Genomic DNA, 22143 nt, shown 5'->3' on the forward strand with positions numbered 1-22143 from the left:
TCTAGGGTTTACAGAAAATGGTCCAAAAAAGAGAAAATATCCAGTGAGCGGCAGTTGTGTGCAGGAAAATGTCTTGTTGAGGTCAGAGGTCAGAGGAGAATGGGCAGACTGGTCCAGATGATAGAAAGACAACAGGAACTCAAATAAGAACTCATTACAAACAAGGTGTGCAGAATAGTACAACAAAAACAGCACTCAACTCCCTCTACCAAAACCCCAACAAGTCACTTAACATTCCTTCCCCTGAAGTACATAAGTAAATAAAATAATAATAAGCAAACTTGACTGAAATAAATAAAAATAAAGTGTCCCGTACACCTAGAGTCCAAATAAAGTCCAAATTAAAATCCAAAAAATTCTTGCAGGTGATTTCACAATAAATCTTTATCCCCGAATAAGATTGATGGTATACTCCAGAAGATCTTCTTATACCTCAAAGAATAAATCTAAAAATAGTGTATTATCCCAGGTATTATAATAAAGTGCCACACGTGTCACATGCAGACAAACTAAGGTGCCACAGCAATCGTGAAATATCAGGACTCCAACAACTCAATTAGTAACTCCACTGCACACAATATAAAAAGTGCATAATTACCCTAACATAGATGAAATCAGCATAGGATCCATAATAAAGATGAGATTGCCTCCAAACATTGTTCTACCATCTTCTCCAAACACTTCCCATAGACCTCCTCTGCTGCCACGTCCACCAATGTCTTCAATCATGCAACAGCAGATTCACGCAGGTTCACCAAAATTGGATAATAGAAGATTGGAGAAATGTTGCCTGGTCTGATGAGTCTGGATTTCAGCTGCTACATTCAGATGGTCGGGTCAGAATGCGGTGTAAACAACATGAAAGCATGGATCCATCCTGCCTTGTATCCATGGTTCAGGCTGGTGGTGGTGGTGTCATGGTGTGGGGGATCCATCCTGCCTTGTATCCATGGTTCAGGCTGGTGGTGGTGGTGTCATGGTGTGGTGGATCCATCCTGCCTTGTATCAATGGTTCAGGCTGGTGGTGGTGGTGTCACGGTGTGGTGGATCCATCCTGCCTTGTATCAATGGTTCAGGCTGGTGGTGGTGGTGTCATGGTGTGGGGGATCCATCCTGCCTTGTATCCATGGTTCAGGCTGGTGGTGGTGGTGTCATGGTGAGGTGGATCCATCCTGCCTTGTATCCATGGTTCAGGCTGGTGGTGGTGTCATGGTGTGGTGGATCCATCGTGCCTTGTATCAACGGTTCAGGCTGGTGGTGGTGTCATGGTGTGGTGGATCCATCCTGCCTTGTATCAACGGTTCAGGCTGGTGGTGGTGTCATGGTGTGGTGGATCCATCCTGCCTTGTATCAACGGTTCAGGCTGGTGGTGGTGTCATGGTGTGGTGGATCCATCCTGCCTTGTATCAACGGTTCAGGCTGGTGGTGGTGTCATGGTGTGGTGGATCCATCCTGCCTTGTATCAACGGTTCAGGCTGGTGGTGGTGTCATGGTGTGGTGGATCCATCCTGCCTTGTATCAACGGTTCAGGCTGGTGGTGGTGTCATGGTGTGGTGGATCCATCCTGCCTTGTATCAACGGTTCAGGCTGGTGGTGGTGTCATGGTGTGGTGGATCCATCGTGCCTTGTATCAACGGTTCAGGCTGGTGGTGGTGTCATGGTGTGGTGGATCCATCCTGCCTTGTATCAACGGTTCAGGCTGGTGGTGGTGTCATGGTGTGGTGGATCCATCCTGCCTTGTATCAACGGTTCAGGCTGGTGGTGGTGTCATGGTGTGGTGGATCCATCCTGCCTTGTATCAACGGTTCAGGCTGGTGGTGGTGTCATGGTGTGGTGGATCCATCGTGCCTTGTATCAACGGTTCAGGCTGGTGGTGGTGTCATGGTGTGGTGGATCCATCCTGCCTTGTATCAACGGTTCAGGCTGGTGGTGGTGGTGTCATGGTGTGGTGGATCCATCCTGCCTTGTATCAACGGTTCAGGCTGGTGGTGTCATGGTGTGGGGGATCCATCCTGCCTTGTATCAACGGTTCAGGCTGGTGGTGGTGGTGTCATGGTGTGGGGGATCCATCCTGCCTTGTATCAATGGTTCAGGCTGGTGGTGGTGGTGTCATGGTGTGGGGGATCCATCCTGCCTTGTATCAATGGTTCAGGCTGGTGGTGGTGGTGTCATGGTGTGTGGGATCCATCCTGCCTTGTATCAATGGTTCAGGCTGGTGGTGGTGGTGTCATGGTGTGGGGGATCCATCCTGCCTTGTATCAATGGTTCAGGCTGGTGGTGGTGGTGTCATGGTGTGGTGGATCCATCTGTCACGAACATGACCGGAGGCTGGAATAAAGAGAGGGCTTCCCTTACGACTAAGTGCTGTGCGCCCCTGGAGGTGTAAACAGGGGGTGCAGTGCCCAAAGAAGCACGGGTTGCCAATGGTGTTGCTGCTTGGTGACACCTGATGAGACGGAACCCATGGGTGCTCCAGGTGCTGAAGGAGTTTCTCCAGAGGACACGTGGATTCTGGTGGATGAGTAGAGTAGTCAGTAGCCAGAACCAGGATTAATACGGAACAGCAAAAAGGAGCAAGGTCAGGGTCAAGCCGGGATCATTCGCAGAGCGGCACAGAGGAGCGAGGTCAGGATCAAGCAGGGGTCATACACGGAGCAGCAGACAGGAGCAAGGTCAGGATCAAGCTGGGGTCATACATGGAGCAGCAGACAGGAGCAAGGTCAGGATCAAGCTGGGGTCATACATGGAGCAGCAGACAGGAGCAAGGTCAGGATCAAGCTGGGGTCATACACGGAGCAGCAGACAGGAGCAAGGTCAGGATCAAGCTGGGGTCATACATGGAGCAGCAGACAGGAGCAAGGTCAGGATCAAGCTGGGGTCATACAGCAGCATCCAGGAGCAAGGTCAGGATCAAGCCACGGTCATACACAGAGCAGCAGACAAGAGCAAGGTCAGGATCAAGCTGGGGTCATACATGGAGCAGCAGACAGGAGCAAGGTCTGGATCAAGCTGGGGTCATACATGGAGCAGCAGACAGCAGCAAGGTCAGGATCAAGCTGGGGTCATACATGGAGCAGCAGACAGGAGCAAGGTCAGGATCAAGCTGGGGTCATACACGGAGCAGCATCCAGGAGCAAGGTCAGGATCAAGCCACGGTCATACACAGAGCAGCAGACAAGAGCAAGGTCAGGATCAAGCTGGGGTCATACATGGAGCAGCAGACAGGAGCAAGGTCAGGATCAAGCTGGGGTCATACATGGAGCAGCAGACAGGACCAAGGTCAGGATCAAGCTGGGGTAGAGAGCCAGGAAGAGAGCCGAAGCAAGACCAGGGTCAAGCCGGTTTGGCAACGGGTAATCAGCAGTATATACAGGAACACAGGTACAGGGGGCTGACAGTAATCCAGCAATTATTGAGCAGAGCTGCAGTCCATATAAAGGCCACTGAGTATCAGTAATTATCACGCCCTGCATGTGCCGGTGCACTTTCGCAAATTGGCGCGGCTATATTGAGCATTGGCGCATTTGCTAGGGCTTCCTCGTCTTTTCTCCTGACACCATCCTGACTTGTATCAATGGTTCAGGCTGGTGGTGGTGTCATGGTGTGGGGGATCCATCCTGCCTTGTATCCACGGTTCATGGATGTGCAGCTGACAAATCTGCAGCAACTGCGTGATGCCATCACCCTAATGTCTGAGGAACGTTTCCAACACCTTGTTGGGTCTATACCAGGGCTTGAAAAAGCCACTCGCCCGCTCGCCAAATGTGAGGAGAAATTCCTGTGTGGCGAGCGCTCCAAGCCTCATTGTGAAGCCGAGTTCCGGTTTTCAACTTCCAGTTTCTGGCTTCTGCGGCACCGCCATTACACTGGCAGCGCCGCTGAGGGGACAGGTGCAGGAGAGGTCCGCTCTCCTCTGCTGAGAGGAAACATCCTGTCCACTGCCATGGGGGACTTGAGGAGAGGTCTGCTCTCCACCGCCTTGGGGGACACGAGGCCCGCTTTACACCGCCTTGAGGGACACGAGGCCCGCTCTCCACCACCTTGGGGGACACAAGGCCCACTCTACACCACCTTGGGGGACACGAGGCCCACTCTCCACAGCATTGGGGGACACGAGGCCCACTCTCCACTGCCTTGGGGGACACGAGGCCCGCTCTACACCGCCTTGGGGGGACACAAGGCCCGCTCTCCACTGCCTTGGGGAACACGAGACCCGCTCTACGCCGCCTTGGGGGACATGAGGGGGGACATGAGACCTGCTCTACACCACCTTGGGGGACACGAGGCCCGCTCTATACCGCCTTGGGGGACATGAGGAGAGGCCCACTCTCCACGGCATTGGGGGACACGAGGCCCACTCTCCACTGCCTTGGGGGACACGAGGCCCGCTCTACACCACCTTGGGGAACATGAGGCCCGCTCTACACCACCTTAGGGGACACAAGGCCCACTCTACACCGCCTAGGGGGACATGAGGAGAGGCCTGCTCTACACCAGCATGGGGGACATGTGAAGGAGAGACCCGCCAACGGTGCACATCACTACACCCGCCAGCTTAAGGTAAATTACATTAACTAAACTTACATTTTTTAAAAGAGACTTTGGTTACTAAAGATGCAGGAGATAAACAAAAAAAAATACAAAATGTTTACTACAGGTTTAAAGCTGTAAAACTTGATATTTTGATTGCTATTAAGCTATTACTGTTATGTTTAAATTGGCATAATAAAGCTATGTTATAATTGCTTTTTTTTATATTTTGGACTCTTTATTCTAAAGAAAAATGTAATTTCATAAACTTTAAGTGGGCGTGGTTGGGGGCAGGGCTGGGGCGGGTTGGGGCATCCTGGGGTGGGGTTGAAGGCTTACCTGGGCAAGGTTGGGTGGGGCAACTGGTGGAGAGTAAGGTTTGTGCCTGGCTAGTAGGTCTAGACTCAAAATTTTAAGCCCTGATCTATGCCATGAAGGATGAAGGCAAAACGGGGTCCAACCCGCGACTAGCAAGGTGGACCTCATAAAGTGTGAGTGTATATTTGATGAGCAACTCTTCTGTAAGAAGTAAGACAGGGAAGGGTTTGTTGAGTAAAGCGAAAGAGACCTTTAAGAATGTTTTTTGGAGAAGAGCGTGATTGACGTTGTATATTCTGATCCCAAGTTTGGATACTTTCGGGTGGTGCCCAGTTGAATTCCACCTCTGAATCATGAATGGGGTTATGCTGGTTTGAGTGATGCTAAACAAACAATGGAGTAATACCACCTATAAAAAACTTTTCTGAGGCCAGAATATTTCAGGAGGTTCTGGCAGTAGCCATCCTTATGCCTTGCCAATCTTCCAGCGGAGGGAGCCCAGATGAGATTCCCTGCGGTTTCGTAGTAGTAAGAGGTTTGGCAGACAATATAGAGGCGCTGACCAGGGATATAAGACCCCATGTGGGTCCGATCTACATTTGTTTTTATATTTGGCGAGGAGAAGGATAGTTAGATAGCTGAAGGCAAGTAGAACTTTATATAAAAAGAAAGATCTCAGCAATCTGCAACTTCGAATGGACTGTCAAGTGACACCTCTTTGCTAGGCGACACCATGTGGGAGATGAATGAAGAGCGATCATGCAACCCTGAACCCAAACTAAATATATCCTTTTATTCGCACAACTAGAGCTTCCATTTGTTGGTATGTAATCACCACTGTGTCTTACATTGTTTGCTAAATTAACAAAAATTTTGAAAAAAAAACATGTTTTTCTTCGTTTCTGTTACAAAATTGCACAAATAAATAATTGTTCTTCATAAATTTAGGCCGAGATGTATTCTGCTCCATGTCTTTGGTGAAAATAACCCAAATCAGTATTTATTATTTAGTCTGTAGGAAAGTTATCAAGTCCACAATATATGGGAGATATCTGAAACTCGATCAATCCTGAACTACTGATGGCCAATCTAATTTCTTGAGGCCCAAAATTTCCGAACAGTACAGATATCCCCCAAATGTCAGGACAGTACAGATATCCCCCCAAATGTCAGGACAGGACAGATATCCCCCAAATGTCAGGACAGTACAGATATCCCCCCAAATGTCAGGACAGGACAGATATCCCCGCAAATGTCAGGACAGGACAGATATCCCCCAAATGTCAGGACAGTACAGATATCCCCCAAATGTCAGGACAGTACAGATATCCCTCAAATGTCAGGATGGTACAGATATCCCCCAAATGTCAGAACAGTACATATATCCCCCAAATGTCAGGACAGTACAGATATCCCCCAAATGTCAGGACGGTACAGATATCCCCCAAATGTCAGGACGGTACAGATATCCCCCAAATGTCAGGACAGTACAGATATCCCCCAAATGTCAGAACAGTACAGATATCCCCCAAATGTCAGGACAGTACAGATATCCCCCAAATGTCAGGACAGATATCCCCCAAATGTCAGGACAGTACAGATATCCCCCAAATGTCAGGACAGATATCCCCCAAATGTCAGGACAGTACAGATATCCCCCAAATGTCAGGACAATACAGATATCCCCCCAAATGTCAGGACAGTACAGATATCCCCCCAAATGTCAGCACAGTACAGATATCCCCCAAATGTCAGGACAGTACAGATATCCCCCAAATGTCAGACCTGTGACCAGAGTAGTATAATGTTACCATAATAACAATGTACTACTCAGGGGAAGTTATCAGACCAGAATTTTTTTTTTATTTTTACACATTTTAAAATACAAAATAATATAATACCAACAGAGAATATTTTCTGTTCATATTTTTATCATTTTATTCACTGTAAATTTGTTTGGTTTTATAAAAATCATCCCACAAATGACAAATATATGGTAAATGTTACATTTTATGAGATGTTTACTAATTATTATTATTATACAGGATTTATAAAGCACCAACTAAGACATCATTGTGCTTTCAGAACAGAACAGACAGTCCTGGACCACAAGATGCTGAATTCTAGATGCCCAGCCCAAATTATTAAACATCAGTATCTATTGGTTAGATTCAGAAAAAGAACTTGTCCATCAAAATCATTTTTTACAGTGCTTTTAAGGACATATACTGATTTTATTATATTTTTTTTTTCTGTTTTTAAACAAAAAAGTTTTAGTTCAAAATTGTAGTAACTCTTTACTTTTTTTACAAGGAAAGTAACAATGGAAGTGTTTGTGCAAAATAATATATTACCAATAGAAAGTATATTTCTAATTAAAACATTTTTTAAGGTTTTAAGGAGGAGAAGAAGGAGAAGGAGAAGAAGGAGAAGGAGGAGAGGGGGAAGGGGAAGGAGAACCAGAAGGAGAGGGGGAAGGGGAACGAGAGGGGGAAGGGGAAGGAGAAGAGAGAAGGAAGGGGAAGGGAAAGGAAGGAAAAGGGGGAAGGGGAAGGAGAGGAAGAGAAGGAAGGAGAAGGGGAAGGGGAAGGAGGAGAGGGGGACGGAGAAGCAGGAGAAGAAGAAGAAGGAGGAGAGGGGGAAGGAGATGCAGAAGGAGAGGGTGAAGGGGAAGGAGAGGGGGAAGGGGAAAAGGAAGGGGAAGGAGAAGGAGAAGAGAGAAGGAAGGGGAAGGGAAGGGGAAGGAGAGGGGGAAAGGGAAGGAGAGGAAGAGAAGGAAGGAGAAGGGGAAGGGGAAGGAGGAGAGGGGGACGGAGAAGGGGAAGGGAAAGGAGAAGAAGGAGAGGGGGAAGTGGAAGGGGAAGGAGAAGGAGGAGAGGGGGAAGGGGAAGGAGAAGGAGAGGTGGAATGAGAAGGAGGAGAGGGGGAAGGAGAAGGGGAAGGGGAAGGAGAAGGGGAAGGAGAAGGAGGAGAGGGGGAAGGGGAAGGAGAAGGAGAAGAGAGAAGGAGAAGAGAGAAGGAGAGGGGGAAAGGGAAGGGGAAGAGGGGGAAGGAGAAGGAGAGGGGAAAGGGGAAGGAGAGGAAGAGGGGGAAGGAGAAGGGGAAGGGGAAGGAGGAGAGGGGGACGGAGAAGGGGAAGGGAAAGGAGAAGAAGGAGAGGGGGAAGTGGAAGGGGAAGGAGAAGGAGGAGAGGGGGAAGGGGAAGGAGAAGGAGAGGTGGAATGAGAAGGAGGAGAGGGGGAAGGAGAAGGGGAAGGGGAAGGAGAAGGGGAAGGAGAAGGAGGAGAGGGGGAAGGGGAAGGAGAAGGAGAAGAGAGAAGGAGAAGAGAGAAGGAGAGGGGGAAAGGGAAGGGGAAGAGGGGGAAGGAGAAGGAGAGGGGAAAGGGGAAGGAGAGGAAGAGGGGGAAGGAGAAGGGGAAGGGGAAGGAGGAGAGGGGGACGGAGAAGGGGAAGGGAAAGGAGAAGGAGGAGAGGGGGAAGGGGAAGGAGAAGGAGGAGAGGGGGAAGGGGAAGGAGAAGGGGAAGGAGAAGGAGGAGAGGGGGAAGGAGAAGGAGAAGAAGAATTCCTTTTATAATGTTTTGTCCACTAACCAATAATAAAAAATGACAAAAAAAGAATAAAACAATTTCAATGAATTTTATTTACAATTCAAATATTTATAACTACCAAATTATAATAAAAGGACTCAAGTCACAAAGGTGTTATAGATTAAATCTTAAGAGACCATTAATGAGATGACTTTCAGCTTTGTGTTCCTACAACACGGCAGACGGTCCTGCAGGACTTCCAACATTTTATATAAGAATAAAGCTCTAGCTGGTACAAATGTCTTCATGTACAATGTGAATGCAGACCGGACGTGTTTTCCTTTTGATAACCCTTCAGAAGTTTTATTATATTTCTGTTCAATTAGAACAAATTTAAACAGACAAAAAGAAATATTATGAGGAATCAGACAGAGATTACGTCTCTTACTCTTGTGGGTCGGTCCATCCACTGACCATGAATGCACTTTTTGTACTCTTCATGTATAATGTGTAGGCACACCGTACATGTTATACTTTTTTTTTTTTTTTTTAATGTCTTCAGAAAGATGATGATATCAGAACAATAATTGTATTATCATTCTATGTTGATAAACTTAATCTGAGAAAAACAATTATTATAAAATTATAAACATTATGAGGAATCAGACAGAGATTTCCTCTTTTACCCTCGTAGGTCTATCAGACCATCCACTGACCATGAAGGCACTTTTTGGGCTTTTCCTTCTGATCTATCTGATGACTCTTATCACAAACCTTCTTATATTTTTCTTGGTCCTCACTGACCACCATCTGCACAACCCAATGTATTTTTTTCTTGCCAACTTGGCATTTCTGGACATGTCCTATTCATCAGTGACCGCACCAAGGATGCTCTATGACTTGGTCACAAAAAGACGATCAATATCCATTCCTGCCTGTACTGCCCAAGTCTTTTTCTACATTTACTTTGCTGGCTCAGAACTTTTGTTGCTCTCGGCTATGTCCTACGACCGCTACATTGCCGTCTGCCACCCCCTACATTACAAACTAATGATGTCTTGGAGGGTCTGTGCTCATATGGCCTCCATGGTCTGGGTTGCAGGATGTTCTTACTCTTTGGTTCACACTTTATTTTTGCTCAGGTTGTCCTTCTGTAGAACATCTTCCATCCACAACTTCTTTTGTGACCTTCCACACTTATATCAGATTACATGTACTGACCCCTTCATAAACATGGCGGCCGTATTCTTATTAGGTGCTACTTTTGGATTAGGAGCCTTTCTTCTGACCTTTCTTCCATATGTCTATATTTTTAGTACCATCCTCAGAATCCGTAGTAAGACTGGAAAGAGGAAAGCATTCTCCACCTGCACCTCACACCTCACCGTGGTCGCCATCTTTTATAGCTCTTTAATTTTTATTTACTTTGTCCCAACTTCCAGCAATATGTTGTACTTAAACAAACTGATTTCAGTCATATCTGCCCTCATTAACCCATTGCTGAACCCTCTGATCTACAGCCTGAGGAACAAAGATCTCATGGAGGCACTTGTGAGGTCTTATTATCACCTAAAATTAATTCAGGCTTCCTGATGAAAATAAAAATGTAAAATTTGGTACTTTTGTGCTTCTCTGCACTTTCATTAATGTCTTTAATAAAATAAATAAAGTCAGCCGCTAGTAGCTGCATTCAGCCCTTTCATGACCCGGGGTCATTGTATCCTGGATTCCGAGGTCACATTTAGCAGTTTCAGTATACATTGCTTATCTTCAAAAAAAAAAATTATCAATGACTATTTTACGGACAGAGAAGGCTTTAACTTGGCACACAGCTTCATAAAGATCCAGCTCAGGTTTGTTTGTTAAAAGCTGACAACCATTAGGTTGAAATTAGGTGAATCCGATATCCACAGTTGCTACATTGTAAGAAACGCTTCATGCGAATTGTTTGAAATCGTCAATAGCTTTCCATTCGACATTCTGCCATTAAGTCTGTTTTTAGCCGTTTTAAAACTCTGTCAGACATTTCCAGGCTCTTGCCGATTTTATTAGGTAAGTCTGTTCAGTTGCTTGGTAACAGAAATTGCTAATCAGCCAATCATGTGGCAGCAACTCAATCCATTTAGGCATCTGTATGTGGTGAAGATGACTTTCTGAAGTTCTCAAATCAAGCATCGGAATGGGGAAGAAAGGGGATTTAAGTGATTTTGAATATGACATGGTTGTCGGTGCCAGATGGGCTGGTCTGAGGATTTAAAAAAAAAAACTGCTGATCTCCTGGGATTTTCCCGCACAACCATCTCTAGGGTTTACAGAAAATGGTCCAAAAAAGAGAAAATATCAAGTGAGCGGCAGTTGTGTGCAGGAAAATGCCTTGTTGAGGTCAGAGGTCAGAGGAGAATGGGCAGACTGGTTCCAGATGATATAAAGGCAACAATAACTCAAATAACAACTCGTTACATCCAAGGTATGCAGAATATAGTCTCTGAACGCACAACACGTCCAACCTTGAAGCAGATGGGCTACAGCAGCAGAAGGCCACACTGGTTGTCACTCTTGTCAGCCAAGAATAGGAAACGGAGGCAACAATTTGCGCAGGCTCACCAAAATTGGATAATAGAAGATTGGAGAAACGTTGCCTGGTCTGATGAGTCTGGATTTCAGCTGCTACATTCAGATGGTAGGGTCAGAATTTGGTGTAAACAACATGAAAGCATGGATCCATCCTGCCTTGTATCAACGGTTCAGGCTGGTGGTGGTGGTGTCATGGTGTGGTGGATCCATCTTGCCTTGTATCAATGGTTCAGGCTGGTGGTGGTGGTGTCATGGTGTGGTGGATCCATCTTGCCTTGTATCAATGGTTCAGGCTGGTGGTGGTGGTGTCATGGTGTGGTGGATCCATCCTGCCTTGTATCAATGGTTCAGGCTGGTGGTGTCATGGTGTGGTGGATCCATCCTGCCTTGTATCCACGGTTCAGGCTGGTGGTCATGGTGTCATGGTGTGGGGGATCCATCCTGCCTTGTATCAACGGTTCAGGCTGGTGGTGGTGGTGTCATGGTGTGGTGGATCCATCTTGCCTTGTATCAATGGTTCAGGCTGGTGGTGGTGGTGTCATGGTGTGGTGGATCCATCTTGCCTTGTATCAATGGTTCAGGCTGGTGGTGGTGGTGTCATGGTGTGGTGGATCCATCCTGCCTTGTATCAATGGTTCAGGCTGGTGGTGGTGGTGTCATGGTGTGGTGGATCCATCTTGCCTTGTATCAATGGTTCAGGCTGGTGGTGGTGGTGTCATGGTGTGGTGGATCCATCCTGCCTTGTATCAATGGTTCAGGCTGGTGGTGTCATGGTGTGGTGGATCCATCCTGCCTTGTATCCACGGTTCAGGCTGGTGGTCATGGTGTCATGGTGTGGTGGATCCATCCTGCCTTGTATCAATGGTTCAGGTTGGTGGTGGTGGTGGTGTCATGGTGTGGTGGATCCATCTGTCACATACATGACCGGAACTGGAATAGAGAGAGGGCTTCCCTTACGACTAAGTGCTGTGCGCCCCTGGAGGTGGAAACAGGACGTGCAGTGCCCAAAGAAGCACGGGTTGCCAGTGGTGTTGCTGCTTGGTGACGCCTGATGAGATGGAACCCGTGGGTGCTCCAGATGCAGAAGGAGTTTCTCCAGAGGACAAGTGGGTTCTGGTGGATAAGTAGAGTAGTCAGTAGCCAGACCCAATACAGAACAGCAGACAAGAGCAAGGTCAGGGTCAAGCCGGGATCATTCACAGAGTGGCAGACAGGAGAAAGGTCAGGATCACAGAGGTCATACACAGAGCAGCAGACAGGAGCAAGTTGAGGATCAAGCCGGGGTCATCCATGGAGCAGCACACAGGAGCAATGTCAGGATCAAGCCGGGGTCATCCACAGAGCAGCAGAGAGGAGCAAGTTGAGGATCAAGCCGAGGTCATCCATGGAGCAGCACACAGGAGCAAAGTCAGGATCAAGCCGGGGTCATACATGGAGCAGCAGACAGGAGAAAGATCAGGATCGAGCAGGGGTCATACATGGAGCAGTGCAACAGGAGCAAAGTCAGGATCAAGCTGGTATCATACACAGAACAGCAGACAGGAGCAAGGTCAGGATCAATCCGGGATCATACACAGAGCAGCAGACAGGAGCAAGGTCAGGATCAAGCCGGGTCATACACAGAGCATCAGACAGGAGCAAGGTCAGGATCAAGCCGGGGTCATACACAGAGCAACAGACAGGAGCGAGGTCAGGATCAAGCAGGGGTCATACACGGAGCAGCAGACAGGAGCGAGGTCAGGATCAAGCCATTGTCATACACAGAGCAGCAGACAGGAGCAAGGTCAGGATCAAGCCGGGTCATACACAGAGCATCAGACAGGAGCAAGGTCAGGATCAAGCCGGGGTCATACACAGAGCAACAGACAGGAGCGAGGTCAGGATCAAGCAGGGGTCATACACGGAGCAGCAGACAGGAGCGAGGTCAGGATCAAGCCATTGTCATACACAGAGCAGCAGACAGGAGCGAGGTCAGGATCAAGCCGGGATCATACACAGAGTAACAGACAGGAGCAAGGTCAGGATCAAGCCAGGGTCATACATGGAGCAGCAGACAGGATCAAGGTCAGCATCAAGCCAGGGTCATACATGGAGCAGCAGACAGGAGCAAGGTCAGGATCAAGCCGGGGTCATACACAGAGCAGCAGACAAGAGCGAGGTCAGGATCAAGCCGGGGTCATACATGGAGCTGCAGACAGGAGCAAGGTCAGTATCAAGCCGGGGTCATACATGGAGAGGAGCGAGGTCAGGATCATGCCAGAGTCATACACAGAGCTGCAGACAGGAGCGAGGTCAGGATCAAGCTGGAGTCATACATGGAGCAGCAGACAGGAGCGAGGTCAGGATCAAGCAGGGGTCATACACGGAGCAGCAGACAGGAGCGAGGTCAGGATCATGCCGGGGTCATACATGGAGCTGCAGACAGGAGCGAGGTCAGGATCGAGCTGGAGTCATACATGGAGCAGCAGACAGGAGCAAGGTCAGGATCATGCCAGGGTCATACACAAAGCTGCAGACAGGAGCGAGGTCAGGATCAAGTTGGAGTCATACATGGAGCAGCAGACAGGAGCAAGGTCAGGATCAAGCTGGGGTAGAGAGCCAGGAAGAGAGCCAAAGCAAGGACAGGGTCAAGCCGGGTCAGTAACAGGTAATTAGCAGTATACACAAAAACACAGGAACAGGGGGCTGATGGTAATCCAGCAATTATTGAGCAGAGCTGCAGTCCTTATAAAGGCCGCTGAGTGTCAGTAATTATTTCGCGAATTGCCACAGACATATTGAGCATTGGAGCATTTGCCAGGGCTTCCTCGTCTTTTCTCCTGACACCATACTGACTTGTATCCACGGTTCAGGCTGGTGGTGGTGGTGTCATGGTGTGGTGGATCCATCCTGCCTTGTATCATTGGTTCAGGCTGGTGGTGGTGGTGTCATGGTGTGGTGGCTCCATCCTGCCTTGTATCAACGGTTCAGGCTGGTGGTGGTGGTGTCATGGTGTGGGGGATCCATCCTGCCTTGTATCAATGGTTCAGGCTGGTGGTGGTGTCATGGTGTGGTGGATCCATCCTGCCTTGTATCAATGGTTCAGGCTGGTGGTGGTGTCATGGTGTGGTGGATCCATCCTGCCTTGTATCAATGGTTCAGGCTGGTGGTGGTGGTGTCATGGTGTGGTGGATCCATCCTGCCTTGTATCAATGGTTCAGGCTGGTGGTGGTGGTGTCATGGTGTGGGGGATCCATCCTGCCTTGTATCAATGGTTCAGGCTGGTGGTGGTGGTGTCATGGTGTGGTGGCTCCATCCTGCCTTGTATCAATGGTTCATGGATGTGCAGCCAAAAAATCTTCAGCCACTACATGATGCTTTCATGTCAATATGGACCCAAATCTCTGAGGAATGTTTCCAACACCTTGTTGAATTTATGCCATGAAGAATGAAGGAAAAAGGGGATCCAACCCAGGACTAGGTGGACTAGGTGGACCTCATAAAGTGTGAGTGTATATTTGATGAGCAACTCTTCTGTAAGAAATAAGATGGAAGGGTTTGTTGAGTAAAGCGAACGAGACCTTTAAGAATGTTTTTTGGAGAAGAGCGTGATTGACGTTGTGTCAGGAATGGACTCGCCAATGGTGGTGGGACTCACCTGCCTTGTGGGCTGCAGTACCAAGGCTGGCCAGCTGGTGCTCTCAGCAGCCAGAATCTCACTCCTGCAATCAAGCCATCACCTGAGGATGATTGCAGGAGGTGTATTTGAGCAGGACTAGGCCTGCAATCAGTGCCTTGGTGTATTGTTTCCCTTGTGCCCCTGTACCTGGTATCCTGTGTTCCTGCATATCTGCCTACCTGATTTGTTGCTGACCCTGCTTTGATCCTGATCTCTGCTGACCATCTCCTGTTTAACCCCTGGCTTGCCTGACCATCCTTCTGCTTGATCCTCTGTACCGCGCTGCCCGTGAGTTACTGAACCCGGCTTGTGACCCTGACCATTCTCTGCCTGCTCCTCCGGTACCTCGCTGCCCGCACGTTGCTGACCTGGCCTGCCTGACTACCCCTTACGCTACCCAGATGATCCATTCATCCATCCCGCATGGATCTGTCCCTGTTACCAGGTCTACCAGCCTCTTCACGTCAGGCTCCTTTTCCCGCACACCTCTGACAACGCTCTCTACCATTGCCGGACGTACTCAGGGGTCGCGACCTGGTCTCAGTCTGCTCCAAGTCCATCCCCACCATCAGGGGCCCTGGTGAATAAGCAGATTGGGACTTAGACCCCGTGCCCTGAGGAACCCCACGCTGTGGGCTGCTAGAGATGCTACCAGGCGGTGCTTAACTGTACCAAACGGCCTGCCTGACCATTCCACCTCTCCAGCCCTGACTACACCTGTGTTCCCACACATCTCTGGTCATACCCAGATCCCTGACGCGTTGTATATTCTGATCCCAAGTTTGGATACTTTCGGGTGGTGCCCAGTTGAATTCAACCTCTGAATCATGAATGGGGGTATGCTGGTTTGAATGATGCTAAACAAACAATGGAATAATACCACCTATAAAAATCTTTTCTGAGGCCAGAATATTTCAGGAGGTTCTGGCAGTAGCCATCCATATGCCTTGCCAGTCTACCAGCGGAGGGAGCCCAGATGAGATTCCCTGCGATTTCGTAGTAGTAAGAGGTTTGGCAGACAATACAGAGGCGCTGACCAGGGATATAAGACCCCATGTGGGTCCGATCTACATTTGTTTTTATATTTGGCGAGGAGAAGGATGGTTAGATAGCTGAAGGTTAGTTATATAAAAGGAAAGATCTCAGCAATCTGCGACCTGGAAAGGACTTTCATGTGACACCGCTTTGCTAGGCGACACCATGTGGGAGATGAATGAAGAGCGATCATGCAACCCTGAACCCAAACTAAATTTTTATCCTTTTATTCGCACAACTAGAGCTTCCTTTTGGTGGTATGTAATCACCACTGTGTCTGACATTGTTTGCTAAATTAACAAAAATTATGAAAAAAAAACATGTTATTCTTAGTTTCTGTTACAAAATTGTGCAAATAAATAATTGTTCTTCATAAATTTAGGCCGAGATGTATTCTGCTCCATGTCTTTGGTGAAAATAACCCAAATCAGTATTTATTATTTAGTCTGTAGGAAAGTTATCGAGTTCACAAACTATGGGATATATCTGAAACTCGATCAATCCTGAACTACTGACGGCTGATCTAATTTCTTGAGGCCCAAAAATGCCAGGACAGTACAGATATCCCCCAAATGTCAGATATCCCCCAAATGTCAGGACAGTACAGATATCCCCCAAATGTCAGATATCCCCCAAATGTCAAGACAGTACAGATATCCCCCAAATGTCAGATATCCCCGAAATGTCAGGATAGTACAGATATCCCCCAAATGTCAGGACAGTACAGATATCCCCCAAATGTCAGGACAGTACAGATATCCCCCCCAAAATGTCAGGACAGTACAGATATCCCCCAAATGTCAGAACAGTACAGATATCCCCCCCAAATGTCAGGACGGTACAGATATCCCCCAAATGTCAGGACGGTACAGATATCCCCCAAATGTCAGAATAGTACAGATATCCCCCAAATGTCAGGACGGTACAGATATCCCCCAAATGTCAGGACGGTACAGATATCCCCCAAATGTCAGGACAGTACAGATATCCCCCAAATGTCAGGACGGTACAGATATCCCCCAAATGTCAGAATAGTACAGATATCCCCCAAATGTCAGGACGGTACAGATATCCCCCAAATGTCAGGACGGTACAGATATCCCCCAAATGTCAGGACGGTACAGATATCCCCCAAATGTCAGGACAGTACAGATAGCCCCCAAATGTCAGGACAGTACAGATATCCCCCAAATGTCAGGACGGTACAGATATCCCCAAATGTCAGGACAGTACAGATATCCCCCAAATGTCAAGACAGTACAGATATCCCCCAAATGTCAGGACAGTACAGATATCCCCCAAATGTCAGGACGGTACAGATATCCTCCAAATGTCAGGACAGTACAGATATCCCCCAAATGTCAGGACAGTACAGATATCCCCCAAATGTCAGGACAGTACAGATATCCCCCAAATGTCAGGACGGTACAGATATCCCCCAAATGTCAGGACAGTACAGATATCCCCCAAATGTCAGGACAGTACAGATATCCCCCAAATGTCAGGACGGTACAGATATCCCCCAAAATACCCCTTTTTGCTAAGTAGACAGTCCGAGGTATTTTGTAAGAGGCATGGCGAGTTTTTTGAAGTTGAAGTTTTTTGTTCTAATATTTTGGAAAATGAGGAAATTAATGTTTTCACAATTTTTATTTTCATCCTGTCACCAGTGCAGTACAGCGTCATCATATAACTGGCATGGCTGTGATCGGGACACTGACTGGTGACGGTACAAAAAAAAAGAACAATTTTAACCATTTTTTACACTTTTTATTTCTTTTTACTATTTTTTTTTTTTTTTTTTCATAACACACTGTGACCAGAGTAGTATAATGTTACCATAATAACAATGTACTACTCAGGGGAAGTTATCAGACCAGAATTTATTGTTTTATTTTTACACATTTTAAAATACAAAATAATATAATACCAACAGAGAATATTTTCTGTTCATATTTTTATCATTTTATTCGCTGTAAATTTGTTTGGTTTTATAAAAATCATCCCACAAATGACAAATATATGGTAAATGTTACATTTTATGAGATGTTTACTAATTATTATTATTATACAGGATTGATAAAGCGCCAACTAAGACATCATTGTGCTTTCAGAACAGAACAGACAGTCCTGGACCACAAGATGCTGAATTCTAGATGCCCAGCCCAAATTATTAAACATCAGTATCTATTGGTTAGATTCAGAAAAAGAACTTGTCCATCAAAATCATTTTTTACAGTGCTTTTAAGGACATATGCTGATTTTATTATATTTTTTTTTCTGTTTTTAAACAAAAAAGTTTTAGTTCAAAATTGTAGTAACTCTTTACTTTTTTTAACAAGTTTTACAAGGAAAGTAACAATGGAAGTGTTTGTGCAAAATAATATATTACCAATACAAAGTATATTTCTAATTAAAACATTTTTTAAGGTTTTAAGGAGGAGAAGAAGGAGAAGGAGGAGAGGGGGAAGGGGAAGGAGAACCAGAAGGAGAGGGGGAAGGGGAACAAGAGGGGGAAGGGGAAGGAGAAGGAGAAGAGAGAAGGAAGGGGAAGGAAAGGGGGAAGGGGAAGGAGAGGAAGAGAAGGAAGGAGAAGGGGAAGGGGAAGGAGGAGAGGGGGAAGGAGAAGGAGAAGAGAGAAGGAAGGGGAAGGGAAGGGGAAGGAGAGGGGGAAGGGGAAGGAGAGGAAGAGAAGGAAGGAGAAGGGGAAGGGGAAGGAGGAGAGGGGGAAGGAGAAGGGGAAGGGAAAGGAGAAGGAGGAGAGGGGGAAGTGGAAGGGGAAGGAGAAGGAGAAGGAGGAGAGGGGGAAGGGGAAGGAGAAGGAGGAGAGGGGGAAGGGGAAGGAGAAGGAGAGGTGGAATGAGAAGGAGGAGAGGGGGAAGGAGAAGGAGAAGGGGAAAGAGAAGGGGATCAAGAAGGAGAAGGAGAAGAGAGAAGGAGAAGAGAGAAGGAGAGGGGGAAAGGGAAGGGGAAGGAGAAGAGGGGGAAGGAGAAGGAAGGGGAAGGGAAGGGGAAGGGGAAGGAGAGGGGGAAGGAGGAGAGGGGGACGGAGAAGGGGAAGGGAAAGGAGAAGGAGGAGAGGGGGAAGGGGAAGGAGAAGGAGGAGAGGGGGAAGGGGAAGGAGAAGGAAAGGTGGAATGAGAAGGAGGAGAGGAGGAAGGAGAAGGAGAAGGGGAAGGAGAAGGAGAAGAAGAATTCCTTTTATAATGTTTTGTCCACTAACCAATGACAAAAAAAGAATAAAACAATTTCAGTGAATTTTATTTACAATTCAAATGTTTATAACTGTACCAAATTATAATAAAAGGACTCAAGTCACAAAGGTATTATAGATTAAATCTTAAGAGACCATTAATGAGACGACTTTCAGCTTTGTGTTCCTACAACACGGCAGACGGTCCTGCAGGACTTCCAACATTTTATATAAGAATAAAGCTCTAGCTGGTACAAATGTCTTCATGTACAATGTGAATGCAGACCGGACGTGTTTTCCTTTTAATAACCCTTCAGAAGTTTTATTATATTTCTCTTCAATTAGAACAAATTTAAACAGACAAAAATAAATATTATGAGGAATTAGACAGAGATTACGTCTCTCACTCTTGTGGGTCGGTCCATCCACTGACCATGAATGCACTTTTTGTACTCTTCATGTATAATGTGTACCGTACATGTTATACTTTTTTTTTTTTTTTAATATCTTCAGAAAGATGATGATATCAGAACAATAATTGTATTATCATTCTATGTTGATAAACTTAATCAGAGAAAAACAATTATTATAAAATTATAAACATTATGAGGAATCAGACAGAGATTTCCTCTTTTACCCTCGTAGGTCTATCAGACCATCCACTGACCATGAATGCACTTTTTGGGCTTTTCCTTCTGATCTATCTGATGACTCTTATCACAAACCTTCTTATATTTTTCTTGGTCCTCACTGACCACCATCTGCACAACCCAATGTATTTTTTTCTTGCCAACTTGGCATTTCTGGACATGTCCTCTTCATCAGTGACCGCACCAAGGATGCTCTATGACTTGGTCTCAAAAACACGATCAATATCCATTCCTGCCTGTACTGCCCAAGTCTTTTTCTACATTTACTTTGCTGGCTCAGAACTTTTGTTGCTCTCGGCTATGTCCTACGACCGCTACATTGCCGTCTGCCACCCCCTACATTACAAACTAATGATGTCTTGGAGGGTCTGTGCTCATATGGCCTCCATGGTCTGGGTTGTAGGATATTCTTACTCTTTGGTTCATACTTTATTTTTACTCAGGTTGTCCTTCTGTAGAACATCTTCCATCCACAACTTCTTTTGTAACCTTCCACACTTATATCAGATTACATGTACTGACCCCTTCATAAACATGGTGGCTGTATTCTTATCAGGTGCTACTTTTGGATTAGGAGCCTTTCTTATGACCTTTCTTCCATATGTCTATATTCTTAGTACCATCCTCAGAATCCGTAGTAAGACTGGAAAGAGGAAAGCATTCTCCACCTGCACCTCACACCTCACCGTGGTCTCCATCTTTTATGGCTCCATAATTTTTATATACTTTGTCCCAACTTCCAGCAATATGTTGTACTTAAACAAACTGTTTTCAGTCATATCTGCCCTCATTAACCCATTGCTGAATCCTCTGATCTACAGCCTGAGGAACAAAGATCTCATGGAGGCACTTGTGAGGTCTTATTATCACCTAAAATTAATTCAGGCTTCCTGATGAAAATAAAAATGTAAAATTTGGTACTTTTGTGCTTCTCTGCACTTTTTAGTTGACTAATAATTTCATTAATGTCTTTAATAAAATAAATGAAGTCAGTCGCTAGTAGCTGCATTCAGCCCTTTCATGACCCGGGGTCATTGTATCCTGGATTCCGAGGTCACATTTAGCAGTTTCAGTATACATTGCTTATCTTCAAAAAAAAAAATTATCAATGACTATTTTACGGACAGAGAAGGCTTTAACTTGGCACACAGCTTCATAAAGATCCAGCTCAGGTTTGTTTGTTAAAAGCTGACAACCATTAGGTTGAAATTAGGTGAATCCGATATCCACAGTTGCTACATTGTAAGAAACGCTTCATGCGAATTGTTTGAAATCGTCAATAGCTTTCCATTCGACATTCTGCCATTAAGTCTGTTTTTAGCCGTTTTAAAACTCTGTCAGAGATTTCCAGGCTCTTGCCGATTTTATTAGGTAAGTCTGTTCATTTGCTTGGTAACAGAAATTGCTAATCAGCCAATCACGTGGCAGCAACTCAATCCATTTAGGCATCTATATGTGGTGAAGATGACTTGCTGAAGTTCAAACCGAGCATCAGAATGGGGAAGAAAGGGAATTTAAGTGGCTTTGAACATGGCATGGTTGTTGATACCAGACGGGCTGGTCTGAGTATTTAAAAAAAACTGCTAATCTCTTGGGATTTTCATGAACAACCATCTCTAGGGTTTACAGAAAATGGTCCAAAAAAGAGAAAATATCCAGTGAGCGGCAGTTGTGTGCAGGAAAATGCCTTGTTGAGGTCAGAGGTCAGAGGAGAATGGGCAGACTGGTTCCAGATGATAGAAAGGCAACAGTAACTCAAATAAAAACTCATTACACCCGAGGTATGCAGAATATCGTCTCTGAACGCACAACACGTCCAACCTTGAAGCAGATGGGTTACAGCAGCAGAAGACCACAGCGGGTGTCACTCCTGTCAGCCAAGAACAGGAAACGGCGGAGTCAATTCACACAGGCTCACCAAAATTGGATAATAGAAGATTAGAGAAACATTGCCTGGTCTGAGGAGTCTGGATTTCAGCTGCGACATTAAGATGGTAGGGTCAGAATTTGGTGTAAACAACATGAAAGCATGGATCCATCCTGCCTTGTATTCATGGTTCAGGCTGGTGGTGGTGGTGTCATGGTGTGGTGGATCCATCCTGCCTTTTATCCATGTTTCAGGCTGGTGGTGGTGGTGTCATGGTGTGGTGGATCCATCCTGCCTTGTATCAATGGTTCAGGCTGGTGGTGGTGGTGTCATGGTGTGGTGGACCCATCCTGCCTTGTATCAATGGTTCAGGCTGGTGGTGGTGTCATGGTGTGGTGGATCCATCTGTCACGAAAATGACTGGAGGCTGGAATAGAGGGAGGGCTTCCCTTACGACTAAGTGCAGTGCGCCCCTGGAGGTGGAAACAGCAGGTGCGGTGCCCAAAGAAGCACGGGTTGACAGTAGTGTTGCTGCTTGATGACGCCTGATGAGACGGAACCTGTGGGTGCACCCAGATGCAGAAGGAGTTTCTCCAGAGGACAAGTGGGTTCCGGTGGAAAAGTAGAGTAGTCAGTAGCCAGACCCAATACAGAACAGCAGACAGGAGCAAGGTCGGGGTCAAGCCGGGGTCATACATGGTGCAGCAGACAAGAGTAAGGTCAGGATCAAGCCGGGGTCATACACCGAGCAGCAGGCAGGAGCAAAGTCAGGATCAAGCAGGGGTCATAC

General features: G+C 46.6%; 2 protein-coding genes across 2 annotated transcripts; both read left to right on the forward strand.

Moving 5' to 3' along the window:
- Nucleotides 1–9027: 9027 nt before the first annotated feature.
- Nucleotides 9028–9969, forward strand: LOC149434060 (olfactory receptor 1G1-like). Its single transcript, XM_089664152.1, has one exon. It carries the CDS (start codon nt 9031–9033, stop codon nt 9967–9969), a length of 939 nt encoding a protein of 312 aa, XP_089520278.1. The 5' UTR covers nt 9028–9030.
- Nucleotides 9970–19441: 9472 nt separating this feature from the next.
- Nucleotides 19442–20380, forward strand: LOC149434061 (olfactory receptor 1G1-like). The gene has a single exon (XM_089664153.1). It carries the CDS (start codon nt 19442–19444, stop codon nt 20378–20380), a length of 939 nt encoding a protein of 312 aa, XP_089520279.1.
- The last annotated feature ends 1763 nt before the right edge of the window (nt 20381–22143 follow it).

Source organism: Staurois parvus, unplaced genomic scaffold (assembly GCF_062004578.1).
Source record: "Staurois parvus isolate SC_StPar_1 unplaced genomic scaffold, SC_StPar_1.0 ptg001842l, whole genome shotgun sequence".
In the NCBI taxonomy this organism is placed as follows: Eukaryota; Metazoa; Chordata; class Amphibia; order Anura; family Ranidae; genus Staurois; species Staurois parvus.

Bases quoted from the DNA above. Each gene is read 5' to 3' on its own strand.
- LOC149434061 (XM_089664153.1), top strand. From the start codon at position 19,442: ATGAGGAATCAGACAGAGATTTCCTCTTTTACCCTCGTAGGTCTATCA.
- LOC149434060 (XM_089664152.1), top strand. From the start codon at position 9,031: ATGAGGAATCAGACAGAGATTTCCTCTTTTACCCTCGTAGGTCTATCA.